Source organism: Pyrus communis, chromosome 4 (assembly GCF_041283825.1).
Source record: "Pyrus communis isolate YQ-2024b chromosome 4, ASM4128382v1, whole genome shotgun sequence".
NCBI classification, from domain to species: Eukaryota; Viridiplantae; Streptophyta; class Magnoliopsida; order Rosales; family Rosaceae; genus Pyrus; species Pyrus communis.
In genome coordinates, this window is record NC_142568.1 from 14,268,898 (window position 1) to 14,294,230 (window position 25,333).

Genomic DNA, 25,333 nt, shown 5'->3' on the forward strand with positions numbered 1-25,333 from the left:
GAGTGTAATTGTAAAAAATTATCAAAATTGGAGTTAAAACTACCGTTAAATCATGATTTTTCATTTATATCCGTCGAAAAGTTTTATCCTGTTACTTGATTTCTGCATGTTTGTTTTTTGCAATTTTTGGCGTATGCAATCTCGAAGTATATGCAAACAAGTTTGACGGTTGGATCTTTTAAACTAGTTTCGTACAATACGTTTCCCATCACGTCCAATGGTATATATATTTACTAAGTGAATTTTAATTTATTTATTTTGTACTCATAAGGAAGAAAAAAAAAAAAAAAAAAAAAAAAAAAAAAAACCTTTGCGCGACGTAGGGACAACTGCGTCGCGCAAAGTTTTTTTTTTTTTTAATTTTTTAATTTTTTTTCCTTTTGTTTTTCTTTTGGGGTTCTTGCATTGCCTTTTTCTTTTGTAGTATCCACTTGTGTAAATATTTTAAATTGACGATCAAATTAGTTCATTGTATTCATATATGTTTAAAGAGTGTAACTATAAAAAATTATCAAAATCGGAGTTTAAACTACCGTTAAATCGTGATTTTTCGTTTATATCCGTCAAAAAGTTTTATCGCGTTACTTGATCTCTGCATGTTTGTTTTTTGCAATTTTTGGCGTATACGATCTTGAAGCATACGCAAACAAGTTTGACAGTTGGATCATTGAAACTAGTTTCATACAATGCGTATCCCATTAAAACAATAGATTCACTAACACTTGGAGTTTATTTGTACTTTCATTAAGTATAACATAAGATTTTGTGGTATCCACTTGTGTAAATATTTTAAATTGACTATCAAATTAGTTTATTGTATTCATATAAGATCCAAGAGTGTAGTTGTAAAAAATCATCAAAATCGGAGTTAAAACTACCGTTAAATCATGATTTTTCGTTTATAACCGTCGAAAAGTTTTGTCCCGTTGCTCGACCTTTGAATGTTTTTTTTTTTCCAATTTTTTGCATATGTGATCTCGAAGCATATACAAACAAGTTTGACAGTTTGATGGTTGAAATTAGCTTCGTAGAATGCGTATCCTATCAAAACGATAGATTCACTAACAATTAGAGTTTATTTGTAATTTCATTAAGTATAACATAAAGATTTTGTGGTATCCACTAGTGTAAATATTTTAAATTGACGATCGAATTAGTTCATAGTATTTATATAGAATGAAGGATTGTAGCTGTAAAAAATCATCAAAATCAAAGTTAAAACTACCGTTAAATCATGAATTTTCGTTTATAATCATCGAAAAATTTTGTCCCGTTACTCGACCTTTGAATGTTTTTTTTTTGTGATTTTTTGCGTATGCGATCTTGAAGCATATACAAATAAGTTTGACGGTTGGATCGTTGAAATTAGTTTCGTAGAATGTGTATCCCATCAAAACGATAGATTTACTAACACTTAGAGTTTATTTATACTTTCATTAGGTTTAACATAAAGATTTTGTGGTATCCACTTGTGTAAATATTCTAAATTGACGATCAAATTAGTTCATTGTATTCATATAGGATCAAGGAGTGTAGTTGTAAAAAAATCATCAAAATCGGAGTTAAAACTACCGTTAAATAGTGATTTTTCATTTATAACAATCGCAAAGTTTTGTCCCGTTACTTGATCTCTGAATGTTTGTTTTTTGCAATTTTTGACGTATGCGATCTTGAAGTATATACAAACAAGTTTGATGGTTGGATCGCTCAAACTAGTTTCATACAATGCGTATCCCATCAATTTCAATGATATATATATATATATTAAGTAGATTTAAATTTATTTATTTTGTATGTATAACACTTAAGAAATTAAAAAATATGTATATATATTAAGTACCTTTAAATTTATTGTAGTTATAAAAATATATTATTGTGGGTTTTATGTAAAAAAAATTGAATTTGAAAATAGTAAAGTCACATTTTCAATACATTTTATAATAATTAAAAAAAAAAAAAACCTTACGCGATGCCACTGTACAATCGTCGCGCAAAAACCCTTTGCGCGACGTCGAAAGGTAAATCTGCGTCACGCTATCTGTGATAATTTTGGCGGCACACTTGCTAAAAATAGGCGTTTTGTTTAAATTTTCGCTATCTATGATAAACACGAATTCTCTCTTCTCACTCGATCTCCCTCATCCTCTCACGCAGGTGATCAAATCACCCTCTCTCTCCCTCTCGCTCACTCAGTCTCCCTCATCCTCTCACGTAGGTGAATCACCCTCTCTCTCCCTCTCGCTCACTTGGTCTCTCTCTTCCATCTCACTCATATTAACTTCCGCCTCATCCTTCATCCTCATCCTCTCCCGACTGCACAGCAGGTATAGACCCAGGTCAGAATCAAGCTTAATTCTTTATTTTTCTTCTTTCTAAGTTCAGAATCAAGCTTTAATGCCTTAATTTGAAGATTTTGGTATTGTAATTAGATTCAATTTGGGAAATTAAATTAGAAATTGGGTTAGGAAAGTTAGGGTTTTAGTGTTAAATTGAATTTTAGGGTGGTGGGTTGGTCTGCTATGGTGTTAGTTTTCTGGTTTTTTCTCTGCTTCTTCACAAATTTCGTATTCTTACAAGTTCATATTTTTTGTACTGAAAAAGTTTAGAGCTATTGAAATGTTACTACTTACAGGTTCATATTTTTGCACCAAATGGCAAAAATATCGGTTGAAACTGGGGGCGAAGAAATTGGTTCCTCAGTTCAATCGATAAAAATAGAAGACGCATAAAGGAAAAGAATGCAGGAGTGATTAAAGAACTTAACAACTAACATGACTGCTTATGGACTCAAGTTCCAGTTAACACGATGATACGAAATACAATGTCCTACTGTCACAAAAGAAACAAATGTATGCAGACAATTAGACATCTAAGTTTGTTAGCTTTCCCAGTACTGGAAATCTGCTATGTTTCCATCATTTTGATTGCTATTCGCCTTTGGGATTTAACCTAGTTGCAACACAGGTATGTAAAGGCAAAGGAATGTAAAGAAGAACTTTCAGTGCAGGAATTTGCAGTTCGACTTGCAAAGCACTTCACATTGCTTTACCAGCAGGTAAATACTATGTAATTTAAGCGTTTTTTTTAAATTAAATTTCATTAGTTAATCCCATATTGTAGACGAAAAGGAAAAATGGACGATACTTTTACTATTGTCGCTGCTGAAACGATGGCTGTTATTGTTATTCTTGGTCAGCTTCCTAGTCTTTGTTTTCTTATATAACTGGCCTTCATTTGGTTAGAGGTGCATCTTCTTCTAATGGTTTACGGTGTATATGTTATTATCACTAATTGGTGGTACTCACTAAACCAGTTATGAATTTTTGGTCACTTTAACTAATCAAGCTTTCATTTGGACAGCTTAATGTTTTTATCCTTTCCCCGAAAGCATGACTCATGGAAATTCATTAATATTTCATTTGTAGAAGTTGGTTTCTTTTAAGTTTGATTGGTTGTCTTAAGTTTGGACTTTTTTTTGCTCTGTCTCTCTCTATCTCAAGCGTGAACACGAACACCTGCCCTCTTTCCCATACACACACAGTTTCACACTTTGAATACTGCCTTGTTGGAACTGCAGCAACTTCTTCTGGCCATGTTTTATGCTTTTAGTATTTGCATAATCTAGAAAGAGAGTTGTCGTTTTGAAATATAAAAACGATTAAAAAAAAAGGAGAAAGCTTTCTTCTCTGCAACTTTAGTGTTAGAGCTATTGATCCAATAAGTTGTCAGATGTTCTTAATTGTTGTGAACGTAAGGCTTCATTTAGAAACAGAAATGAATGATTTGTGTAATTTAACTAAATGGTGACTCAAAAGAATCATTATTGAAAACATGATTGAGTTCATAATATATATGCAACGGGGTTTATTGTTCTATGATTAAGGAATCACAGTCATCTCAGTACTAGGAACGTGATGCGAGCACGGATGCAGGTGGACTATTTTAGCCAATAAGCTATACTTTGTTGTGAAGAACTTCAATTATAGGTGTCATACTGTTATTCATGTTCCCTGTTGTTTTATGTATGTAATCAAACTAGCTATGAATGTCTAGTTCTTAGGTCAACATATAAGCGTACAACATACGAATCTCTAATTCAAAGGTAAAATTGTATAGGAACATCTATGTCTGAGGTCACATGGTACATGGCTTAGATGAGCATTCCCTATATGGTATATTATATCATATATATTAACAGATAAGCAATTTACCTTGTCATAAAACCCACAACATTATCTGTTGCATTTAAGAAAAATGTTGTAGGATTAATTTCTAATGTTATATTTTTATGGTTGAATAAGTGTATAGATGTCGTAGTTGATCACTCGTCGTCGGAGTGTGACCAATGCACCTCCCGCATTATCAACATCTACTGCTCCAGTCGTGAGTGTTCCATTGATTAGGGAGCCTACACCCTTTGCTGAGGCCACTCCTACAGCGTCCCAGGTGCCCGTATCATTGACGTCATCAGTGCCGGTTGAGCAACTCAGTGCATGGCGGCCACCTCGCCCTGCCGATACCTAGTAGCTTGATGTATTAAACTTAGTTCACTTGTAGTTTTTTCTTTTTTGTTCGGATCTTGTATGTACATTTTCATATATTTTATAACTAAATACTTTTGCTTGGTTAATTAATTATTCTTTCGAATTTAATTACAATATTTATCAAAAATTTAAAAAAAAAAAAAAAAAAAGTTTGACCAAAACTACTCCCCACTTTGCGCGACCAATCACTTTACACAACACATGGATCCGTCGTGCAAACCCACTTTGCGTGACCCATGCATACGTCATGCAAAGTGGGTTTGCGCAACAGAGGCCATGCATCATGAAAAGCGGGTTTGTGCGACGCACGCCGTTGGTCGCGCAAAGTGAGTTTGAGCGACGCACAAAGTGGGTCGCGAAAACCCGCTTTGCACGACGCATGGCCTCCGTCGTGCAAATCCACTTTGCGCGATGCATGCCGTGGGTCGTCGCGCAAACCCTAGCATCTCAGACTTTGCACGACGATTAATACGCGACGAAGGTTGCGTTGCGCAAACCCTTAGGCAACGATTTTGACTTTGTGCGACGAAAATATCTACGTCGCGCAAAGTGCTTTTTTTTACTAGTAACTGGAATCGCAGGCCAATAATGGCCTGCTTACTGTTATGATGCCTGCCAGCAAGGAAAAATTATCTGTGGATGGCAGTGGCAGGAAGAAACCAAGCTTTAGTGTGCTTAAGATTAATTATGATGCAGCGTGGTATTCAAAAACTAAGAAAGGATGTGTTGGTTGGGTCATACGCGATTTTGAGGGCATCCTGCACTTCTCAGGTGGCACGGAAGGCCTGTTTTGCCCTTCTGTAGTGATGGGGGAGGCTGCTGCAGTGAGAGAAGCTTTATATGCCTGTTTGAAGGAAGGGATCGAAGGAATTATTGCGGAATCTAATGCCAAGATTGTCATAAGCACGATCATCTTCATCAGAATAATTTTACATGGTAAGTTGCTTATGTAGAAATCTAATTTTACAAGGTAGGTTGCCCTTGCACTATAGCGTGGGTTTGAACTCCGTCGGCTTCCTAATCTAACAACTAATCTAACAAATCTATAATTTGACAAAATTTTCAAATAGTTGGGCTTCCCCTCAAATACGTTAGAGCTTTGGGTTAACGTCAAATTATCTATTTTGGGTACTTAGTTTAAGAAGTACAACATTTTTTATTTATTAAATCAAGAGTATTATAAATACATATTCATGAGGAATTTAGCTTTAAAAGAGTCTTTACAAACTAGGTTTAAAAAATTACAATAAAGCATGATCAATCGGAACAAACTAAGCTACTTGTTAGGGTAGATAAATTATTTTGCCATCGAGAATGAATAATCTTGTTCTTTTCACAAATGCATGTTGACTCTTTACTTGTTTTCGTACTATAAAAAGAAACTCATGAATATGCCCTTTTATTTTGCTTATTTATAAGAACACTTCCGGAGATGAAAATATTTTTCTTTTTTTGGCCGAATAGCTTTACAATAGGAAAATGTAAATTATTTACCTTCGTTAAAAATGAAAATAAAAATTTATTTATATTTTTTTTTCTTTTACATATTGGAAGGTGGGTTCCATGAATCAAAGACAAAAACAAAAAAAATCGAAAAAAAAAAAAAAAAAAAAAGGGGGAAGGTAGTGTAAGAAGAATAAAAGTTCAAAAGTGTGATCCATGTGAGGAAGTTATCAATGGCCAAAACAAAGCCACTTGTCAAAAGATTAAATAGGTTGTTATACATATAGTTGGTTAGTTAGAATCTTGTTCAAGTGAATTAGTTGGTATAAGGAGGTAGTTAAAGAAGAGTACTTGCTCTGCAAGTTTGGCAAACTTCTATATAAATGAACTATGTAAATCATATGCTTTCTTAATGAAGAAAAACATTCTCTACCGATACATTTCTCTCTCACCTCCTCTACCTCTCTTCTTAAAACATATTTCAGCTATCTTGATATGGTATCATGGCCGGCCGATCCGGTGCTTCCGCTCAACCTCTAAAGCATTTCTTTCTCTTCTCTACCCTCTAGTTTGCATCTCTCTGTGATATTTTTGGCAACGGAAAACATACCAATAGCTCTGAAAGTTGGTTTCTTCTCGTCTGCCCACCAACTGTTTGATCAAATGTCTCAACCAACGATTGTTCACGAAATCTGCAACATGGTCATTGCAGCTCAGTTACATATTGTTCAGTCGTCGATTACCAGTCTTTTCTCCATTGTCTCCACTTCTGTTACAGTAAAGCTTGATGATTCCAATTATCTTACTTGGAGCTTTCAAGTTCGATTGCTTCTGGAAAGCCATGGAATTATGGGATTTCTTGATCATTCAAGAAAGTGCCCTCCACGGTTCAACGACAATTCTGAAGTTGAAGGGGTTGAAAAAGATGACTACCTGGTTTGGAAAATGCACGATCGTGCACTAATGCAGTTGCTCATTGCCACATTATCAACCACTGCCATTTCCTGCGTCATTGGATGCAACAGTTCTGTCGAGATGTGGTTGAATCTCACTGAGCGATTCTCTGCTGTGACAAAAGCAACGATCTTTCAGATGAAGACAGAACTTCAAAATATCAAGAAAGGGTCAGAATCGATTTCTGTTTATCTCCAAAAGATTAAGGATGCAAGAGATCACCTTACTGCAGCTGGAATAATTTTTGATGATGAAGATATTATAATTCTTGCTTTAAAAAGACTACCTGCAGACTTTAACACATTTCGATATGTGATCAGAGGAAGGGAGAATGGGATATCTCTCAAAGACTTCAGGTCTCAACTCCTGGCTGAAGAAGCTATCATTGATCAGTCTTTTGACAGTTCTTCTGGATTGTCCTTTGGTATTGCCATGGTTGCTGGAATTCCATCTGACAAAGGGAAAGCACTTGTTCTTGATCAAGATCAACCACGATCCTCCTCTGATCCATCTTTCAGGCACAATGGAGGATCCAGTCTTCCTAATTCCAATCATACTACTGGATCTTACAACACTGGGAGTTACCACAACTTTGGCAACTTTAAGGGTAACAATTTCAGGGGCAAAGGGAGAGGCAAATTCCAATACAATTCAGGTCCTAGATTTTCCAACGGTAATCCTGGTATTCTTGGTACTCCAAAGCCATATCAATCTCACTGCCCGGATCACCATTCTGAGATTCCTACTTGTCAAATATGCAACAAAAAGGGTCATGTTGCTGCAGATTACTTTCAAAAACATACCAACACTACCTCGAGCTCTCCTATTCAATGTCAGATCTGTTGGAAATATAGACACTCAGCCCTTCAATGCTATCACAAAAGTAATTTTGCGTATCAAGGGAGGCCTTTAACCACTAATCTCAATGCTATGCATGCCAATCATCAAGCTTCAGCATCATCTGACCAATTTTGGCTTGCAGACACTGGTGCTACATCACACATGACATATGACTTGGCGAATTTGGACCTCTCTACTTCATATCAAGGAACTGATACAATTACCACTGCAAGTGGTGCAGGTTTGCATATTTCCAATATTGGCACGTCTAAATTGGTTGTTCCTCATCATTCCCTCACTCTTAAGAATGTATTACATGTTCCAAAGCTTTCTCAGCATCTGTTATCCGTTTATCAACTATGCAAAGACAATAGGTGCAGATTCATTTGTGATGATGTGTCTTTTTGGGTTCAGGACAAATCCACAGGGACAATCCTACTCAAGGGGCTGTGTAGAGCTGGTTACTATCCTATACCATTCACTATTTCATAGAAGCAAGCTTCATCACCTACATCTCATTCATGTTTCCTTGCAAAACCAGTTCACTCAAGCATATGGCACAAAAGGCTAGGGCATCCATCCAATGCTATTACTTCTGCAATTCTACATCAATCTCAAGTACCTACATCACTAGACACATGTTCATCCATTTGTACACCATGTTTAGAGGGCAAGTTCACCAAATTACCATTTCAATTCCCTATAAACAGATCTGTACATCCTTTAGAAAAAATCCACAGTGATGTATGGGGACCTGCCCCTTTGCTATCCTATGAAGGATTTAGGTATTATGTAACCTTCATAGATGATTGTACTTGTTACACATGGATTTTTCCATTAAGAAATAAATCAGAACTGTTTGCAACTTTTGTTCATTTTCATGCCTATTTGAGTACACAGTTTTCTGCTAGTTAAAATATTTCAAAGTGATGGTGGTGGTGAGTATATAAGTACCAAGTTTCACCAAATTTTAGCACAACATGGGATTTTACATCACAAATCATGCCCCTATACACTTGAACAGAATGGTTTAGCAGAGAGAAAACACAGGCATATTGTAGAAACAGCAGTCACCCTTCTTCAAACTGCGAAATTCCCTAACCAATTTTGGGTTCATGCCTGTGCTACGACTCTTACTTGATAAATAGGATGTCTTATGCTTCTTTACACATGAAGTCCCCTTTTCAAATGCTATATAACACTGTTCCTGAGATTAATCATCTCAGGGTTTTTGGTTGTGCATGTTTTCCTTTGCTCAAACCATATACTTCTTCTAAACTTCAACCTAAGACAGCAACTCGTGTGTTTTTGGGATATGCCAGTCAATACAAGCGGTTCCTATGTCTAGATATTGCCACTGGGAAAATTCGAGTGTCCAGACATGTTTTATTTGATGAAGCCAGTTTTCCATGCTCAACCTTCACAATGTCACACACTTCAAAATTATCTTCTGCATCACCTATTACATTGCATCCATCCATGTTATCTCCAGTCATCACAACAACAAATCAAGCAGTCACACCCTCATTTCATTCCATCTCATCTCCCACCACAAAGTCATTGTCTATGCATTCATCTAGTGCTTCAGAATCTTCTTCTGCATCTCGAACCTCAGAATCCTTGGAACCCGGTGCATCTTGTGCTCCAGAGTTTGATTTTCTCCCTGCACATTATACACCTGCATTACACATACCTTGTGCTTCTTCCTTACAGCAGTTACCTTCACCTAGCTCCAATCCACAGCACCCTATCCCTATGGATCCTGATTTCCACCCTGAGAGACTCAATGTGGTTCTGCCCATCCCAATGAATGTGCATCCCATGCAAACAAGGTCCAAGAATGGGGTGTTCAAAAAGAAAGCTTTGTTAGCTACAATTGTTTCTGAACCAAAAACTTTCAAAAGTGCTTCCCAAGTGACTGAATGTCAGATTTCCATGCTAGAGGAAATAGAGGCTCTTCATTCTCAATAGACTTGGTCTTTAGTTCCATTACCACTTAATAAGAATTTAGTTGGGTGCAAATGGATCTACAAAATAAAAAAAACATGCAGATGGGTCTATGGCAAGGTACAAAGCCCGACTTGTGGCACAAGGGTATGGTCAAGAAAAGGGTGTCGATTATTTGGAGACCTTCAGCCCTGTGGTAAAACCTACAACTATAAGGCTGATCTTTGCCTTAGCTGCTCAATTCAAGTGGTCTCTTAGGCAGCTAGATGTCAAAAATGCCTTCTTACATGGCATTCTTCAAGAGGAAGTATATATGGCACAGCCTCCGAGGTTTGTGAATGTCACACATCCTTCACACTATGTTTGCAAACTTCACAAATCATTATATGGTCTCAAACAAGCTCCTCGAGCCTGGAATGAAAGGTTCACCAGCTTCTTACCAAGCTTGGGATTTCAAGTTTCACAGGCTGATCCCTCGATGTTTATACAACAATCTTCCAAGGGCACGGTGTTATTGCTTTTGTATGTTGATGATGTCATTCTCACAGGTAGCAGCTCTCCATTGATCAACCAAGTGATCACAGCTCTCACCGCAGAATTCGAAATGAAGGACTTGGGTCTTCTGCACTACTTCCTGGGATTGCAGATCAGTTACACCTCAGAAGGATTGTTTGTGTCTCAAGCAAAGTATATTAATGAGTTAGTTGATAAAGTTGACCTCCATGACTCTAAACCGTGTGCTACACCATGTCTCCCATATCACAGACTTCTCAAGGATGATGGGAAGCCATATCACAGTCTGGATCAATATAGAAGTGTTGTTGGCGCTCTGCAGTATCTTACTTTCACAAGACCTGACATAGCATTTTCTGTCAATCAAGCTTGTCAGTTTATGCACAATCCTATGATTTCTCACATTATTGCAGTTAAGCGAATCCTCCGTTATCTCAAAGGGACATCCACTTATGGCATTCATTTTAAACCCAGACCATTGCATCTACAATCTTATAGTGATGTAGATTGGGCAGGTGATCCAAATGATCGCAGATCTACTTCAGGCTTTGTTGTATTTCTTGGTTCCAACCCCATCTCATGGGCATCAAAGAAGCAACACACGGTATCCCGATCATCCACAGAAGCTGAGTATCGAGATTTGGCAATCACGGCTGCAGAACTTGCCTGGATTCGACAACTATTCTGTGATATGCATATACCTTTACATTCCTCTCTGCTGATATATTGTGACAATGTCTCAGCTATTGCCCTCTCTACAAATCCTGTGTTCCATGCCAAATCCAAACACATTGAGATCGACTACCATTTTGTCCGTGAGAGAGTCACTCAGGGTGATCTTCAAGTTCAACATGTGTCTTCGACAGACCAATCCGCGGATATCCTAACAAAGGGCTTGTCTGCACCATTATTTCAACACCATTGCAACAATCTGATGCTTAGTGTTCTCGAGCATCAGCTTGAGGGGGGATGTAAGAAGAATAAAAGTTCAAAAGTGTGATCCATGTGAGGAAGTTATCAATGGCCAAAACAAAGCCACTTGTCAAAAGATTAAATAGGTTGTTATACATATAGTTGGTTAGTTAGAATCTTGTTAGAGTGAATTAGTTGGTATAAGGAGGTAGTTAAAGAGGAGTACTTGCTCTGCAAGTTTGGCAAACTTCTATATAAATGAACTATGTAAATCGTGTGCTTTCTTAATGAAGAAAAACATTCTCTACTGATACAATTCTCTCTCATCTCCTCTACCTCTCATATTAAAACATACTTCAGCTATCTTGATAGGGAGAAGAGATTTCAAATATTTTTAATCTCCTATTGGAGTAAAACTCATATTATCATCTTTTGAAGATGCACTTTGTACATTTCGAATTTGTAACTTTATTGTAGAATGCCCAATAGAAAATAGATATGTCAAGAAGTTTGAAAAGTTTTTATGGGTGTCGCACTTTTTATTCAAAAAATAATTATGTAATACAATGATAAAAAATTACTGTTGTTTATGAAGTCAAATGATAAAAAAAATAAAAAAAAAAGAAGAAGGTGGAACATCAAAAACTCATTAATGCGTTGATGGAAATTGCAGTATACAATTTATCAAGTTGATCAAATTCTTTGAAATTTCCCCCTCCCATTACATCATTGACAGTTGTTGTCAAGCCCAATTGTGTAGACTTTTTCTTTATAATCAGTGTTTCATAATTAATTACATATATAGGTGCAATATGCATAATATGTTTTGGGAAATGAATCGTAGTGTGAACGGGAGAGAACGATTTCCAATTCTCAAAACTTCGTTGCCAAAAGTCTGAGTTCTTCATGTCACGCTCATCTGGAAATTGTCTGCCATAAATTATTGAAGAAATTAGGATAGAACAAGAACAAATATCTCATAGAAGACCAAAAAGAAAAAGAAAAGAGATTTGAGGCCGTCATGGCAGGTGATTCCAAAGGCGCCTCTCTGGAATACACTCCGACATGGGCACTCGCCACCGTTTGCTTCATCTTCATCTTCACCTCCCTTGTCATTGAGCACTCCATCCATCTCCTTGTCAACGTTAGTTTTTCTTTCTTATTTCGAATTCACAATTTGACATGTCTCAAAAACATTTATAATGAGTTTTGACGTTAAGACACATCTAATGTGTTGCAGTTTCTCAAGAGACGTAGAAAAACAGCCTTGACAGACGCGGTTGAGAAGCTCAAATCAGGTGCAATAGTCAAACCAAATGAATTATTCTTTAACTATTTGATTTTAATTGTATTGGCTTAACAGCTTAAAGTTTAGTTGGTTTATCTGTTGTTGTGCAGAGTTGATGCTTATGGGATTTGTGTCACTTTTATTAGCAGTAACTCAAGATTCGATATCTAAAATCTGCATACCTGCCAAGCTGGGAAACATCATGCTTCCATGTCGTAGACAGGAAACAACCGAAAAAGCAGACGACGTCGAGAAATTTGTGATTGTGAATAAGATTATGACTTCGACCGGCTCAAACAGTTTGCATGATGAAATACTAAGGCAAATATCAGTGCATGGGCGACTTGCAGAGGAGGGGGTTGCAACTGCTGCAGATTCTTGCAGTGAGGTAATGCATTAATAGTTCTGATCCTGTAGTTCGGTTAATTTGGGTGCTTTGTTACTAATTTGGACGAAATTTTGCAGGGAAAAGTACATTTCATGACGACAAATGCTCTTCATCAGCTTCACATACTTATTTTTGTGCTCGCAGTTATGCATATTGTGTACAGTGTTCTTACCATGGCTCTCGGGAGGGCCAAGGTATATGATCGTTTCAAGATTGTTCTCAGCTTTATCAATGCCATTAAATTATGATTAGGCATACAAATTAACCTAAATACTTTTATTTTCTTGTATAGATGAGGCGCTGGGAAGCTTGGGAGCAAGAAACTCGAACAGTGGAGTACCAAGTTGAGAATGGTACGTCTTATTCTAAGATATTAATTAGTAACGCAGATAGTTAAGGTGATTAATAATGCGGTATTTCAAGTTGAAATGAGAATAGCGAGATCAAATCTTCTGCATCTAGAGTGGGTGTGATTTCTCTGTGGCCCCAATAAATGTTTGACACATAATAAATTTTATGACAACAAAATTAAAAAAAGTTAAGATAATGAATATGTGTCAAACACTTATTGAGGCCACAGAGAGATCACACTCATTTTAGGTGCAGAAGATTTTATCTTATTTTTGTATGATCACGGTTAAATCATATCAATATTTCTTGTTTTGTATGATCACGGTTAAATCATATCAATATTTTATTTTATTTTTTATAAAGATAATAAGATAAAAAAGAATAGTACTATAAAATATTAATATGATTTAAACGTGACTACATAAACACGTAAAAACATGAGAAATGAGAGGACAGACAATCAATCTCCTTAAAAATGATGCCTTCAAAAGGCTGCTATGTTTATATTTAAATCCCCTAAAAATATCTCAAATTTGTTACTTACTTTATTTTTTGGATGATGTGATTTTTTTATTTTTTTATTTTTTTTGAACTTTTTCTTTTGCTAAGCCACCTGTAACTGGAAAGTTATTCTGGTTCCGAAAAATACATTAATTTGACCTTCCTGAGCTTTCGAAGACGTTGGAAGTGAAATTATTCTCTTTCATGCATGTTTTCAATCATAAAAGTCAGACTATGACTGAAAATATCCCAACAAACTATGCAGCCAATCTAGACCGTATGCAGTGAAACCAATTTATGTTTTGCGTTTCACTGTTTAATCCCGTGGGATTTACCACTAGTAAAAGAAGGTAACAAACGAACCGAGCTTTATTTTTCGGTCGGGTTTAGGGTTTAGGGTTGAAGGGTTTATAAGGTTTACAGTTGCCTAAGCACTGTTACTTCTCGTTTAGTCATCTGCATGCTCTCCAAATTGAATATTTTATAGTTTCATCGGCCTATATTTTCATTTTCACATTTGCATTGCTTTTTGCTGAGATGTTAGCATGCATGCAGATCCCAACCGGTTCAGATTTACCAGGCAAACAACATTTGGAAGAAGGCACATGAATTCTAGTTCGGAAACATCATTTCATCTGTGGATGGTGAGTGCTTTTACTTGTTTAATTTTGTATGGATAACAACACAGCAGAGAATAAGTTCACTTCTAATTCTTTTGGTTTTGGATTATAATTGTGAATATGGAGCAGAGATGTTTTTTCAGGCAATTTTATAATTCAGTGGCAAAAGTTGACTACATCACCATCCGACACGGCTTCATAGCGGTAACTTAATGAAGATCAAGTCCAACTTTCTAACTGTTTTGATGGAATCAGTTGAGTTTGCTGCTAATGATCGACTTTCTGCAGGCTCATTTGCCAAGCAGGCAAAGCTTCGATTTCCAAAAATACATACAGCGATCGTTGGAGGAAGATTTCAAGATCATGGTTGCAATCAGCCCTTTAATGTGGTTTGCGGTAGCCATTTTTATGCTCGTCGATGTGTATGGTAAGAATTCTTTATCTTCCCATATCAAGACCGCTGAGGCTTTCTTTTGAGAACGTTCTTAATTATTAATTCCCATGTTATCAGTCAAGCATCTATGTATGCAAACAACAAAGGCCGTCAACTGAGTGCTACGTTAAAAAAATTAAAAATAAAAATAAAAAATAAAAAAAAGTTAACTTGATGGTTAGACTGAATGAATGGCTAAGAGGATTCATAACCTATGTTGTTTTTGTTAATTTTTAAATGACATGGACCATATTGTCCTGGCCGCAAACTAGAGTGCTCCAATGTGTAATTGAACCTTAATTGTAATTAGTTTGTGTTGTGATTGAGATTATTGAGAAGTGTTATTCTCATGGCATTTGTTTGAACTCTTACCAGGTTGGCATGTATATCTCTGGCTATCCTATGTTCCACTCTTGGTAAGTGCATTCGTTGTATATATGTATGCAGTACTGAAGTTCTTATGTGTTTCAAATACAATAATTGGCTTTTCTTTGTAGGCCGTTCTGGTTCTAGGAGCCAAACTTGAGTATATCGTTGCGAAAATGGCTCTTCAAATTAAAGAGCAGAACAGTGTGATCGTTGGAACACCACTTGTGCAAGTAAACGATGATCTCTTCTGGTTCAGGAAACCTAGATTTGTCTTGCTGCTGCTACATTATACTCTATTTTTGGTATGCCCTCTTAACTTTCCTAAGATTTCATTGTGTAACATTAATTGAACTGATTTTACTTTCTTTGGACCTTGTAGAATGCATTTGAGTTCGCTTTCTTCATTTGGGTTACGGTGAGTTCTCTTTCCCACATGTATTTTTATATAAATAGAAAATTATTAGATGAGATTAGCTATTCGCTCTAAAAAAAAACAAAGAAATTTTAAACAACGTATGACAAACAATATACTTGTGGTTTTAATTCTCTCCTTGCTATTAGATCCAATTCGGCTTCAAATCTTGCTACCACGAGCTCACAGTGAGCATTGTTACGAGAATTTCCTTAGCGTAAGACTACCTAGGTTTTTTTTAATTATGATCAGAGTTCAAAATTATTCTATTTACTTGAAATTGTTATTAGTTGATTGCATATTAATTCCTTTGATTTTTAGGGTGACTACTCAAGTCCTCTGCAGCTACATCACTCTTCCTCTCTATGCACTTGTCACACAGGTGAAGTACATTGATCTGAAGTGTTGTTCTTATAGCTATATCCTGATCAAAAAACCTAATTTTTCATATCTGAAGTAATTTTGTTTATATATATATACACAGATGGGTTCACAATTCAGGGGTAAGATAATGGAAGATAACATGGCAGACATTTTAAAGCAATGGCATGCTGAAGTGAGGAATAGAAGGAGAAAGCAACAGCAACTTCTGCAATCAGCACGAACATCATTCTCCGCAGATTGGAGCTCTGTGAGGAATAGCTTTTCAGAAATGCCTTCTTATACAAGAAAGGTTTCCAAACCAGATGAACCAGCTGAAAGCAGTGTCCAGTTGTCTAACAGAGGGAATGTACAAGACGAGATAGTAGAACTAGATGGAAGCTCAAGGGCTTACGGAAGAAATGGAGATAATGGGACTTGAATAGAATCAGAAAGCTATAATATCAGTATATATAGTATAGGAAAAGACTGCTATAATCCTATTTGTTGTAAATTGAGAAACCATTACCACGTTTGGTTCAAATTTGGTCTGACTTTACACTATATCTCTATACAAAATAGTTTAGAAACTGAATTATTATTTAGAAGACTTGATGCCAATTCATTTGGAATGCACTAATGAATCCAAGGTTTCAACCTAACAAGTCTACACTATAGTGATAATCTAATAAATATAACCTCATGAGTCTTCTTTCCAAGTAGTCTTGATTTCGGTCCATGGTGAGGTTGCACCTATTATTTGTCTGTTTTTTTAGCACCTATTATTTGTCTGTTTTTTTAGCACCTATCCGCCTCTCGACGTACAAGATGAATTTGCATGTAAAGTGGTGTATAAAGTTATGACTCATTTTCTAATGATTTAAGCTTTTTAAGCCAGTGCTAATCCAAGACTCGTGCACGTCCATTTGTAGTCTAGTCAGGGATAAACATTAGAGTCCGAAAACAATGGATATGGCCACCAAAATATTGTTTATAATAATTATTCCAAAGCATATCCTGACCATCATGACATACTATCTCGCTAGCAAATTTCTGCACATTTGCCATTTTGCCTCTTTAAGATATGTGGAGTCAAGAGAACCCAATATTTCTGACCACATCTTCGACTATTAGAGGATCCACCACTTCTTCTAACTCATTTGCTTTCACTTGTTTTTGTTCTTTCGCTACAAATCACAACCACAAAAATCCACTTTATATACCTCTAGATTTCTCTTGCCAACACCTCCCTCCCTCCCTCTCTCTCTCTCTCTCTCTCTCTCTCTCTCTCTCTAGATTTCTTGTTTTTGTTCATCGCCATGGCCAATAACTACAGTTTCTTATGTCTTATAGGAGCCATAGATCGTCTATGGTTTCACCAAACCATTCTTTTCTCTGAGCCAATTTCATTATTTAGTCCCAAAGGTAGTACCATTGAAGATCAAACACTTCAGGACTCCATTGTCACAGATTCTTTTACTTACCCATCATCCACCATCTCCTTCTTGCCTCATGCAGATGAAGAATTCGATTTCTCACCACTTTTATATGAAGACAACTCATCAGATTCACCACAAATGACCACTCCACAGGTATTAAACAAAGGATTGAATACAGTTTTTGTCCTTGTATATATTTTAACCATATTTTAATTTCGTCTGTTTTTCGAATTGGTCAAATTGAAAACAAATTGACTAAAATTAAAATTCGATGGAGCAATTCCAGTTCTTTAATTCCAAGAAAAATACCGGTAATGATTTTGTTACACACACTTGGCCTAGCTGATGTTTCGTATGCTGCAACAATGACTAGGATGATTCCAATAATGAAGAGGAGGATGACATGAACTCGAACGAATTCATCAACGTGCAGAAAAAGAAAACTAGACCAACAAGATTAAATATGTTGGCCAACAGAATGTTAATTCGGTCTCAGTCATCTGATCACCAAAAACGTCCCCGGAAAAACAGAACATGCTCATCATCCACATCATCACCAGGTTATGCAACGGCTGCCACAGCGGCGCAAAAGCTTCAGAAATCGATGAGCTGCCGGAGCTTAGGGGAACTAGAGCTCGAAGAAGTTAAGGGGTTCATAGACTTAGGGTTCACGTTTAAGAAAGAACACTTGAGTCCAAGAATGATGAGTTTAGTACCTGGCTTGCAGAGACTTGGTGTGTCTAATAGTAAAAAGTTACGGAATAAAAATGATGATTCTGCTGAAATTGAAGTAGCACCTAATGAAGATAAAGATGATGAAAAAGAGGGTGAAGTGATGAGGCCTTACTTATCAGAAGCGTGGCTTATAAAACGGCCAGATTCGCCCTTGCTAAACCTGCGGTTGCCGAGAGTCTCCGCAGCTGCTGACATGAAGAAACATCTGAAGTTTTGGGCTAGAACTGTTGCTTCTGAAGTTTTGGGCTAGAATAGTTGTATAAAAAGAGATTGTAATTGTATAAAGTAGTAAAGAAGTGGAAAAGCAAGGGGTCAGAGAACCTCTTTTCAGTGTCTCTTTTTGGTCGAAATAATTTTATAAAGCCAAAGGCTTATTTTCATTGTCTCTTACATTGATTTTTAATGTCATTTGAACATGGAAATGGCGGCTGGCCAGTTGACAAATCATCTTATGCTTCTGAGGTTTATTATTAGCATCAACATGGTAAAAAAATTACAACATATAGACAAACACATATGAACATACATATATATGGAGATATGTATACATGCATATTGGAATAGAGAGTCTGAAGAAACTTTACCTGCAGTTGAAGACGACATGGCGCTGTTAGTGCTACAAGGGCGTCTTCTTGACACGCCCCGACCCCGATATTCCCCGAATATCAGGATAGGCACGTGCTGGCCGACACCCGAGGGTGACGAAAGCCATTTATTGAGTGCAAATGCTGAAAATAAGGGATAAATAAGGTTTATAAATATAAAAGAATAATGAATATGCAAATAAGGACCGTGTTCAGAGCACACCTCTAATCTAGAACACTAAAAGAAAATAATAAAAAATTGAATGAAAACAAGGAGTGGGTCCTACACCAAGAGGACTCGAAGATGCCGATGCGGAAGTGCCTGGACGTCGGGATTGTATGCCTCGATTCTAAGTCCTGAAGGGGGTGCAAAAAAACATGAGTAGACCAAGTTGATATATATATAATAAAACAGTTATCAACATACTAACCCCCAGATTTTATGAAAACACATATATATAATGATAAACATAGGTTTTCCGAAACCTAGCATGTCGTGCAATGTCTCAAATCATAATTCGCATAAATAATAAACACTAGTGAATGTCCAATATAACACTTCAGGCCCCATGCCGGCTCCCCGTCTCTGAGCAGACAGTCAGAGGAAAATACACTTCAGGCCCCTTGCCGGCTCCCCGTCTCTGAGCAGACAGTCAGAGGAAAACACACTCCAGGCCCTATGCCAACACTAAACCGTCGCCCGGGACGGACCGGATCTATCCCTACGTCCCGTAGCGGAAAGGACCACTAGGTGAGTACAAAACCAGTGAACATACATATATTGAGAATCAACTTCATAGTATAAAGTCATCCATCATCTATACTATAAAGAAGTGTTCTAAACATGTTCTAAATATCATATTGTCATCCATCAGATATTCTATAAGAACATGGGTTATAGGAAAAATAGTAATCATTCAAACTAGCCTCAGTAAGCATGTTATCTCAAAACGTTTAATAAAACATAATCGTGAAGTCATGCTTTTCTATGTATGAAATTCTACCATTAAAACATGCATTTGTAGAAGGGGTCCACTCACAGTATTTTTCCGTCGAAAAGCCACGCCATCTAACGAAGAAGGAAACGCCACAGATAATCGTCCCTAAGCACATAAAGGGTACATTTAGTCAAACTCTACTCAAACGATTGAATTTGGGGAAACGGGTTCAGGACGTCGAAATTAGCCTAGGAGGGGTCCCGCACGAAAACCCAAAAAGTCAACGGTCAAAGTCAACGTTGATCGTTGACCGGGTCAACGGTCAACGTTGATCGTTGACCGGGTCAACGGTCAACGTTGATCGTTGACCGGGTCAACGGTCAACGGGTCACGGGTTTGGGCTTTAGGGTTTTGGGTTAGGGTAATCGGGTTTAGGTTTTAGGTGGGTTGGGTTTGGGTTTGAAGGAAAGTGATTTTGGGTTTGAAACCTTATGGCCCAATGGCCCAATTAAAAGGGTAATGGGTTTGGGCTTGCAACCAGGGTTTTGGGCTTGGCAGGAAAGGCCCAAAGGCCTTGGGTTTGGAGCTCGCCGGATTCCAAGGAGGGAGAAGGCCGGATTTCGGTCGGAGAATTCCCAAGCTCCGTTGGAGCTCAAAACTCAACCAAAACATGTCATTCAATATACCAAATTGAAGCCCCGAAGGTAAGAAATCGAAATATACCCTTGGTTCCCGTCATCGTGGTCGGAGTTGGCCGGAAAACAGCCTGGAAGCCACGGGTATCCGCCGGAACTGGGTAAGATTCAAATGAGCATAACTTCTTCAATACTCAATGAAATTGGGTGAAACAAAAAGGAAAGTTGTAGTATTCAGCGAGACGAAAAGATTGATACCTTGCACGCCGGCCAAATCGCAGTGGTTTTGCCGGAAATTGCCTCGAAAGTCACTGAGGTCGCCGGAAACTGGGTAAGATTCAAATGAGTATAACTTCTTCAATACTCAATGAAATTGGGTGAAACAAAAAGGAAAGTTGTAGTACTCAGCGAGACGAAGAGATTGATACCTCGTAAACCGGCCAAATCGCCGTGTTTTGGCCGGAAATTGCCTCGAAAGGGGCGGTGCTCGCCGGAAAACTGGGAAATGTCTTCGAGGTGGTTTCTTCGTGGTTTGACGTCCAAAACACAACCACAGGGTTAGAAAAGAGCTATAGGTGTGGGCATGGGTGTGTGTGTGTGTTCTGCTCGGAGAAAAGAGCACCGAGAGGAGGGGGGAAAGAGAGAGCACGGAGGAAGAAAGAGAGAAGAGAGAAAAGACTTTTCGGAAAAAAAAAAAAAAAAAAAGGGAAAGAACCGGGGAATAAAAACAGGGTGGGCCCTTGGGCTCACCAATTAAGGCTCAAAAACAATTTTAAAATGAAAAGTATCCTCAAACTTAGTGAAAATACAAAAGTAACAATTTTCTTACGTAAATCCCAAGACGGGTTGTTACACTTCTACTCTCAGCAAAACTAGAATGCTCTCACTTATAGGATAGGCTTTAAGCTTGTATTGAGAACGTGTATTTGGGAGAGCAAAGAAAACCTTTATACATGGTTTAGGTAAGGGATACTAACCAAATCACAATGGTATCCCACCATAACAAAGAATATGTCTTACTAAATGAGGATTCTAACTCCATGATTCCTACTCAATTAGGGCTCCAGGATCTCTTAAGTATCAAGTAAGTCAGTTGGACGGTGGTCTACTGACGTTCATAATGAGTTTTACATTTTTCCCCTTGAATGTCAATAAAGATTACCCTGATATAATAAGAACCATGGTGATGATTGAGCCTTCATAATATGCAATTGTTCCTCTTAACAACCTGTCACTTTGAGTAAAATGCTGAACCATGGAAAACTAAATGCATATAATATATATATATATGTGTGTACATTACTGTACTTGCACTCCATGATTACATACACATCCAATACAAGTACCTTGTTGACAAGTTATGATGTTGTGACTATACAGCTGATGTTGTATGTCAATTTCTTTAACGTGAGAATTCTGTCAAAATCAAACTCAAATAATTTTATGAGAATAACTAAATGTATTGAACAAACGAAATCTGAAAATAACTAATGATATAATTTTTACCGTCTATGCAAATAGGATCAAAATCACATGAAATACTTGCAAAAATATAAGGATATTATAGTATAGATGCTCATGCAAGGTTGTTCTCCACAAGGACTATTTTAATAATTTATGTAAAAACAATTCCTAATTAACTACTTAGAATTAAAAAGTGAGAAAAGAGACTTTGGAATTGGATAACCTTAAAAAAATTTTAAATTAAAAATAATTATGATAAAAGAAAAAAGTTTTAAATACCAATTTATAAAAGCACTAGGATTCCACCATCACCTAGCAATCCTATGCATTTTTACCAATTACTTATGATCTACACATGCCACTTTGAAGGTTAGGTTTTCCTAGTATATATCCTACTTGGAACCTCCAACATAGAACGTATATCTAACATGCAATCTGTCCGGACGTTCAGATCAAATCTAAACATGAGAGACTCATTATGCTTTATGAAAACCCTTTGAAAAACCATGCAACCATCTTAAGTGAAATTACAATTATTAATCATAAGAAGCAAGCATCAATTTCAAGGAACCTTCCGACCAAAATTGCATCAAATTATTTTTCTAAAGATCCTAATGGTGATCAGGCATTAAGACAATTAGATAGTTTAAAACGGTGATCAATAATTCAAAGTATGCATGCAATCAATCACAAGCAATTAAATAAAAGTTACACATTCATGCTAAGGCTCAAGGCTTCGCCCTAGCAAAACGGATTAGTTACGTATATTCATAATAAAAATAAAAAAAAATATCATTAACTAGAAAAAGAATGAAAACACCTTGTAGGTGAAAAGTCTGAAATTCTCCAGAGCTTTGCTAAATTCTCTCAATGTCACGTTCGTTCCCTAGTGGCTAAAAAGCCTTATTTATACTACTCCAAATTAAAACCCTCCTAGAAAAAGGTTTTCTAAAAACTAGGAAATAAAATAATAAAAGGATAACTAGGAATTACATTCCCCAATATGACTAGGAAATCTGCCCAACACTGAAATAACCACGTTTCTGGACTTCAGGGCTCCAAAACAGGCCCAAACCAACTCAAGTTCCAAGAAGAGCCCAATTCCAAAATCCATCATCTTCAAGCCCAAAAGTCGCAAATAAGCTATGCAGCCTAATCTGCCAGCACTGCGCGCTGGGCATAAATTAATTCATCATGATCAGATGCTTCGGGATAAAATTATGGAATTTTGACACAATATTCTTGATAAACTCACGAACCCGCTCCGATTGGAATCACTCAAAAATTTCACTATTTGATTACTTTATGCTCAAAACAAGTTCGCATGTCCTACATTAAAAACACATAGCAAAACATCAAAATCTCACCAAAATAATAACCAATAACAAGAATAGGGAATAATATATAGTATAAATTCGACTAATCAACTAAAAAAGACGCAAATTAATAGAGAGATGGTTTAAACAACTGAGTGTTCACTCCTATTCATTAATTGAATCAAAAGTTTCTCCGAGTCCCATACTGAAGACATGTTTTTTTAACACTCTCACTATTAAAGCTTTTGTCAAGGGATCCGCTATCATGAGATTGTGCCAATATGTTGAATGTCAAAAATTCCCTCTTAATTCGTTCAAACACTATATGTCCATTAGTTGACTTGCCAAAGACTTTATTGTTTCTTGAAAAGAATACTAATGCTTTATCATCACAATTTATCTTCAAATGTTTTTCAATATTGTCACCCACTCTCAAACACTTCACTAAGTTTCTGATCCAGGTGACCTGTTTAGTTGTTGCACAACAGCCAATAACTCAACTTCCATTATTGAATAAGCAATGTAAATTCTGTCTTGCACTTTTTCATGAAACTGTTCCTCCATCTAGCAGAAAAATATAACCATTGATTGATTTTCAATCATTTACACAACTGTAAGTTAACATGACGTCCATGGTTCTCTTGACATAACTCAAGACATTTTTAGTTGCAACCCAATGTGTTGTACCAAGATTTGCTTGAAACCTCCCTAGCACACTCACTGAAATGGCTATGTCTGGTCCTGTACATATCTGAGCATACATTAGGTTGCCTACTAAAGATGCATAAGGTTTGTCCTTCATATTTTCTTTCTCAAGTTCATTCTTAAGGCTTTGTTCATTGCTCATCTTGTCTCCTTTGCCAACTGGTAATTCTCCGCTTGAACAATTTTGCATGTTGAACCTTTAGTGATTCTGTTAATGTGGCTCTTTTGAGACAGACCAAGAACTTATCTTGGATCGATCTCTTTTAATCTCAGTCCCAAAAACATAATGAGCTTCCTCTAAGTATTTCATATCAGAACTAGAACCACTAGTCAACATTCCTTTGATGACTGTAATAAGCTCATGTCTGAACTAGCTAGTAAGATATCATCAACACATTAAACTAAAATTATTAATTTGGAGCCAATGGCCTTGAGATAAATGTACTCATCCACTTTATTTTCTTCAAAATCAGAAGCATGCCATTATTTGATCAAACTTCTTAATTCATTGCCTAGATGCTTGTTATAGTCCATAGATGGACTTGTTAAATTTGCAAACCATAGACTCCTCCCTTTAAACAAATTCTGGTGGTTGTTGCATGAATATCTCTTCTTCTAATTGTCTATTGAAGAAAGTCGTTTTACATCCATTTGATGAAGTTCCAAAATGAACTGAACAGTATGAGCCACTATATTCCTCGTGGAATGTTTAGTGGAGACAAGTGAAAATGTTTCATTGTAATTGATTCCTTCCCGCTGTGTAAAGCTCTTGGCCATAAGTCTAGCTTTGTGTTTCTTTATGTTGCCTTATGAGTCCCTTTTAGTTTTAAAAATTCATCGGCAACCAATGGGTTTTGCAGTAACTAACGTATTAGATACAAGAGTCCAAACTCCATTTTTCTTCATGGAATTACTTTATGCCATAAATCTGAATGAGTACTATTGACAACTTGAGTGTAAGTTGCGTAATCATCTTCATTGCCAATATTGTATTCAGTTTTTTTGCAAATAACACAAGTATTCTAAAGAAATTATAGATTTATGCGTTCTTTGTGATTTTCTCATATTTGTTGGTCACTTCAATGTTGTTGTCTGGATTCATACCATCTGCCTCATTTGTCTCAATTGGAAGATTAATGGGAGCTGCTTCATTTGTATGGATGACATCAACAAGTAATACCACATTTTCTATATCCTCCATTTGAGAATCAAGTTCAGCAAGTGACCGTAGAATTATTGGCAATCTACTAGTGATTTCTTATGGAGCAAGTAATTTGTCATTATCACCGACTTCTTCAAATACTGGAATGAATGAGATTGTCGAGATTTCTTTCAACTCCTCAATGAATTTTTCATTATGTGTCTTATTCTTGAATGAGAGTGAGGAAAGTAGAGTTTAAATACCTTAGACTTCTCTCAATAGCCTATGAATCTGCAACTTCTTGTGCTTGGATCCAGTTTCTTTCATTTGAATTGTAAAACCTAGCTTCAACTTTACATCCCCATGCATGAAAATGGTAAAAACTATGTTTTTTTACCAATCTATGCTTTAAAAGGAATAACTTGCACTGACTTACTTGGCACTTTATGGATGATAGAGTTGACTATTTTCAAAACTTCACCTATAAGAAAATAAGTAATG

General features: G+C 36.7%; 2 protein-coding genes and 2 long non-coding RNA genes across 6 annotated transcripts; 3 read left to right on the top strand and 1 right to left on the bottom strand.

Annotated features, from left to right (window-relative positions):
* Window positions 1-2,121: 2,121 nt before the first annotated feature.
* On the top strand, window positions 2,122-4,630 carry LOC148697502 (uncharacterized). 2 transcript variants are annotated; one of them, XR_015961609.1, is made up of 3 exons: window positions 2,122-2,336; window positions 2,965-3,055; window positions 3,893-4,630. It is a non-coding gene; the product is annotated as an uncharacterized LOC148697502 (long non-coding RNA). The 2 variants fall into 2 exon arrangements; XR_015961608.1 differs by having other exon boundaries at window positions 3,902-4,630.
* A 7,351-nt stretch (window positions 4,631-11,981) lies between these two features.
* On the top strand, window positions 11,982-16,476 carry LOC137723454 (MLO-like protein 3). 2 transcript variants are annotated; one of them, XM_068462652.2, is made up of 14 exons: window positions 11,982-12,297; window positions 12,394-12,451; window positions 12,552-12,829; window positions 12,907-13,023; window positions 13,122-13,182; window positions 14,237-14,325; window positions 14,431-14,505; window positions 14,590-14,728; window positions 15,110-15,150; window positions 15,232-15,405; window positions 15,483-15,518; window positions 15,665-15,732; window positions 15,837-15,897; window positions 16,000-16,476. In XM_068462652.2, exons 1-14 carry the CDS (start codon window positions 12,175-12,177, stop codon window positions 16,315-16,317), a joined length of 1,638 nt encoding a protein of 545 aa, XP_068318753.2. In that variant the 5' UTR covers window positions 11,982-12,174; the 3' UTR covers window positions 16,318-16,476. The 2 variants fall into 2 exon arrangements, with proteins under 2 accessions (XP_068318753.2, XP_088548682.1); XM_088692556.1 differs by lacking the exon at window positions 15,665-15,732 and having other exon boundaries at window positions 12,041-12,297; window positions 16,000-16,165.
* Window positions 16,477-16,945: 469 nt separating this feature from the next.
* Window positions 16,946-18,429, top strand: LOC137723619 (uncharacterized). The gene is made up of 2 exons (XM_068462817.2): window positions 16,946-17,467; window positions 17,688-18,429. Exons 1-2 carry the CDS (start codon window positions 17,195-17,197, stop codon window positions 18,297-18,299), a joined length of 885 nt encoding a protein of 294 aa, XP_068318918.2. The 5' UTR covers window positions 16,946-17,194; the 3' UTR covers window positions 18,300-18,429.
* Window positions 18,430-18,791: 362 nt separating this feature from the next.
* On the bottom strand, window positions 18,792-20,870 carry LOC148697503 (uncharacterized). The gene is made up of 2 exons (XR_015961610.1): window positions 20,295-20,870; window positions 18,792-18,990 (listed from the first exon to the last, which is right to left on the bottom strand). It is a non-coding gene; the product is annotated as an uncharacterized LOC148697503 (long non-coding RNA).
* Between the last annotated feature and the right edge of the window lie 4,463 nt (window positions 20,871-25,333).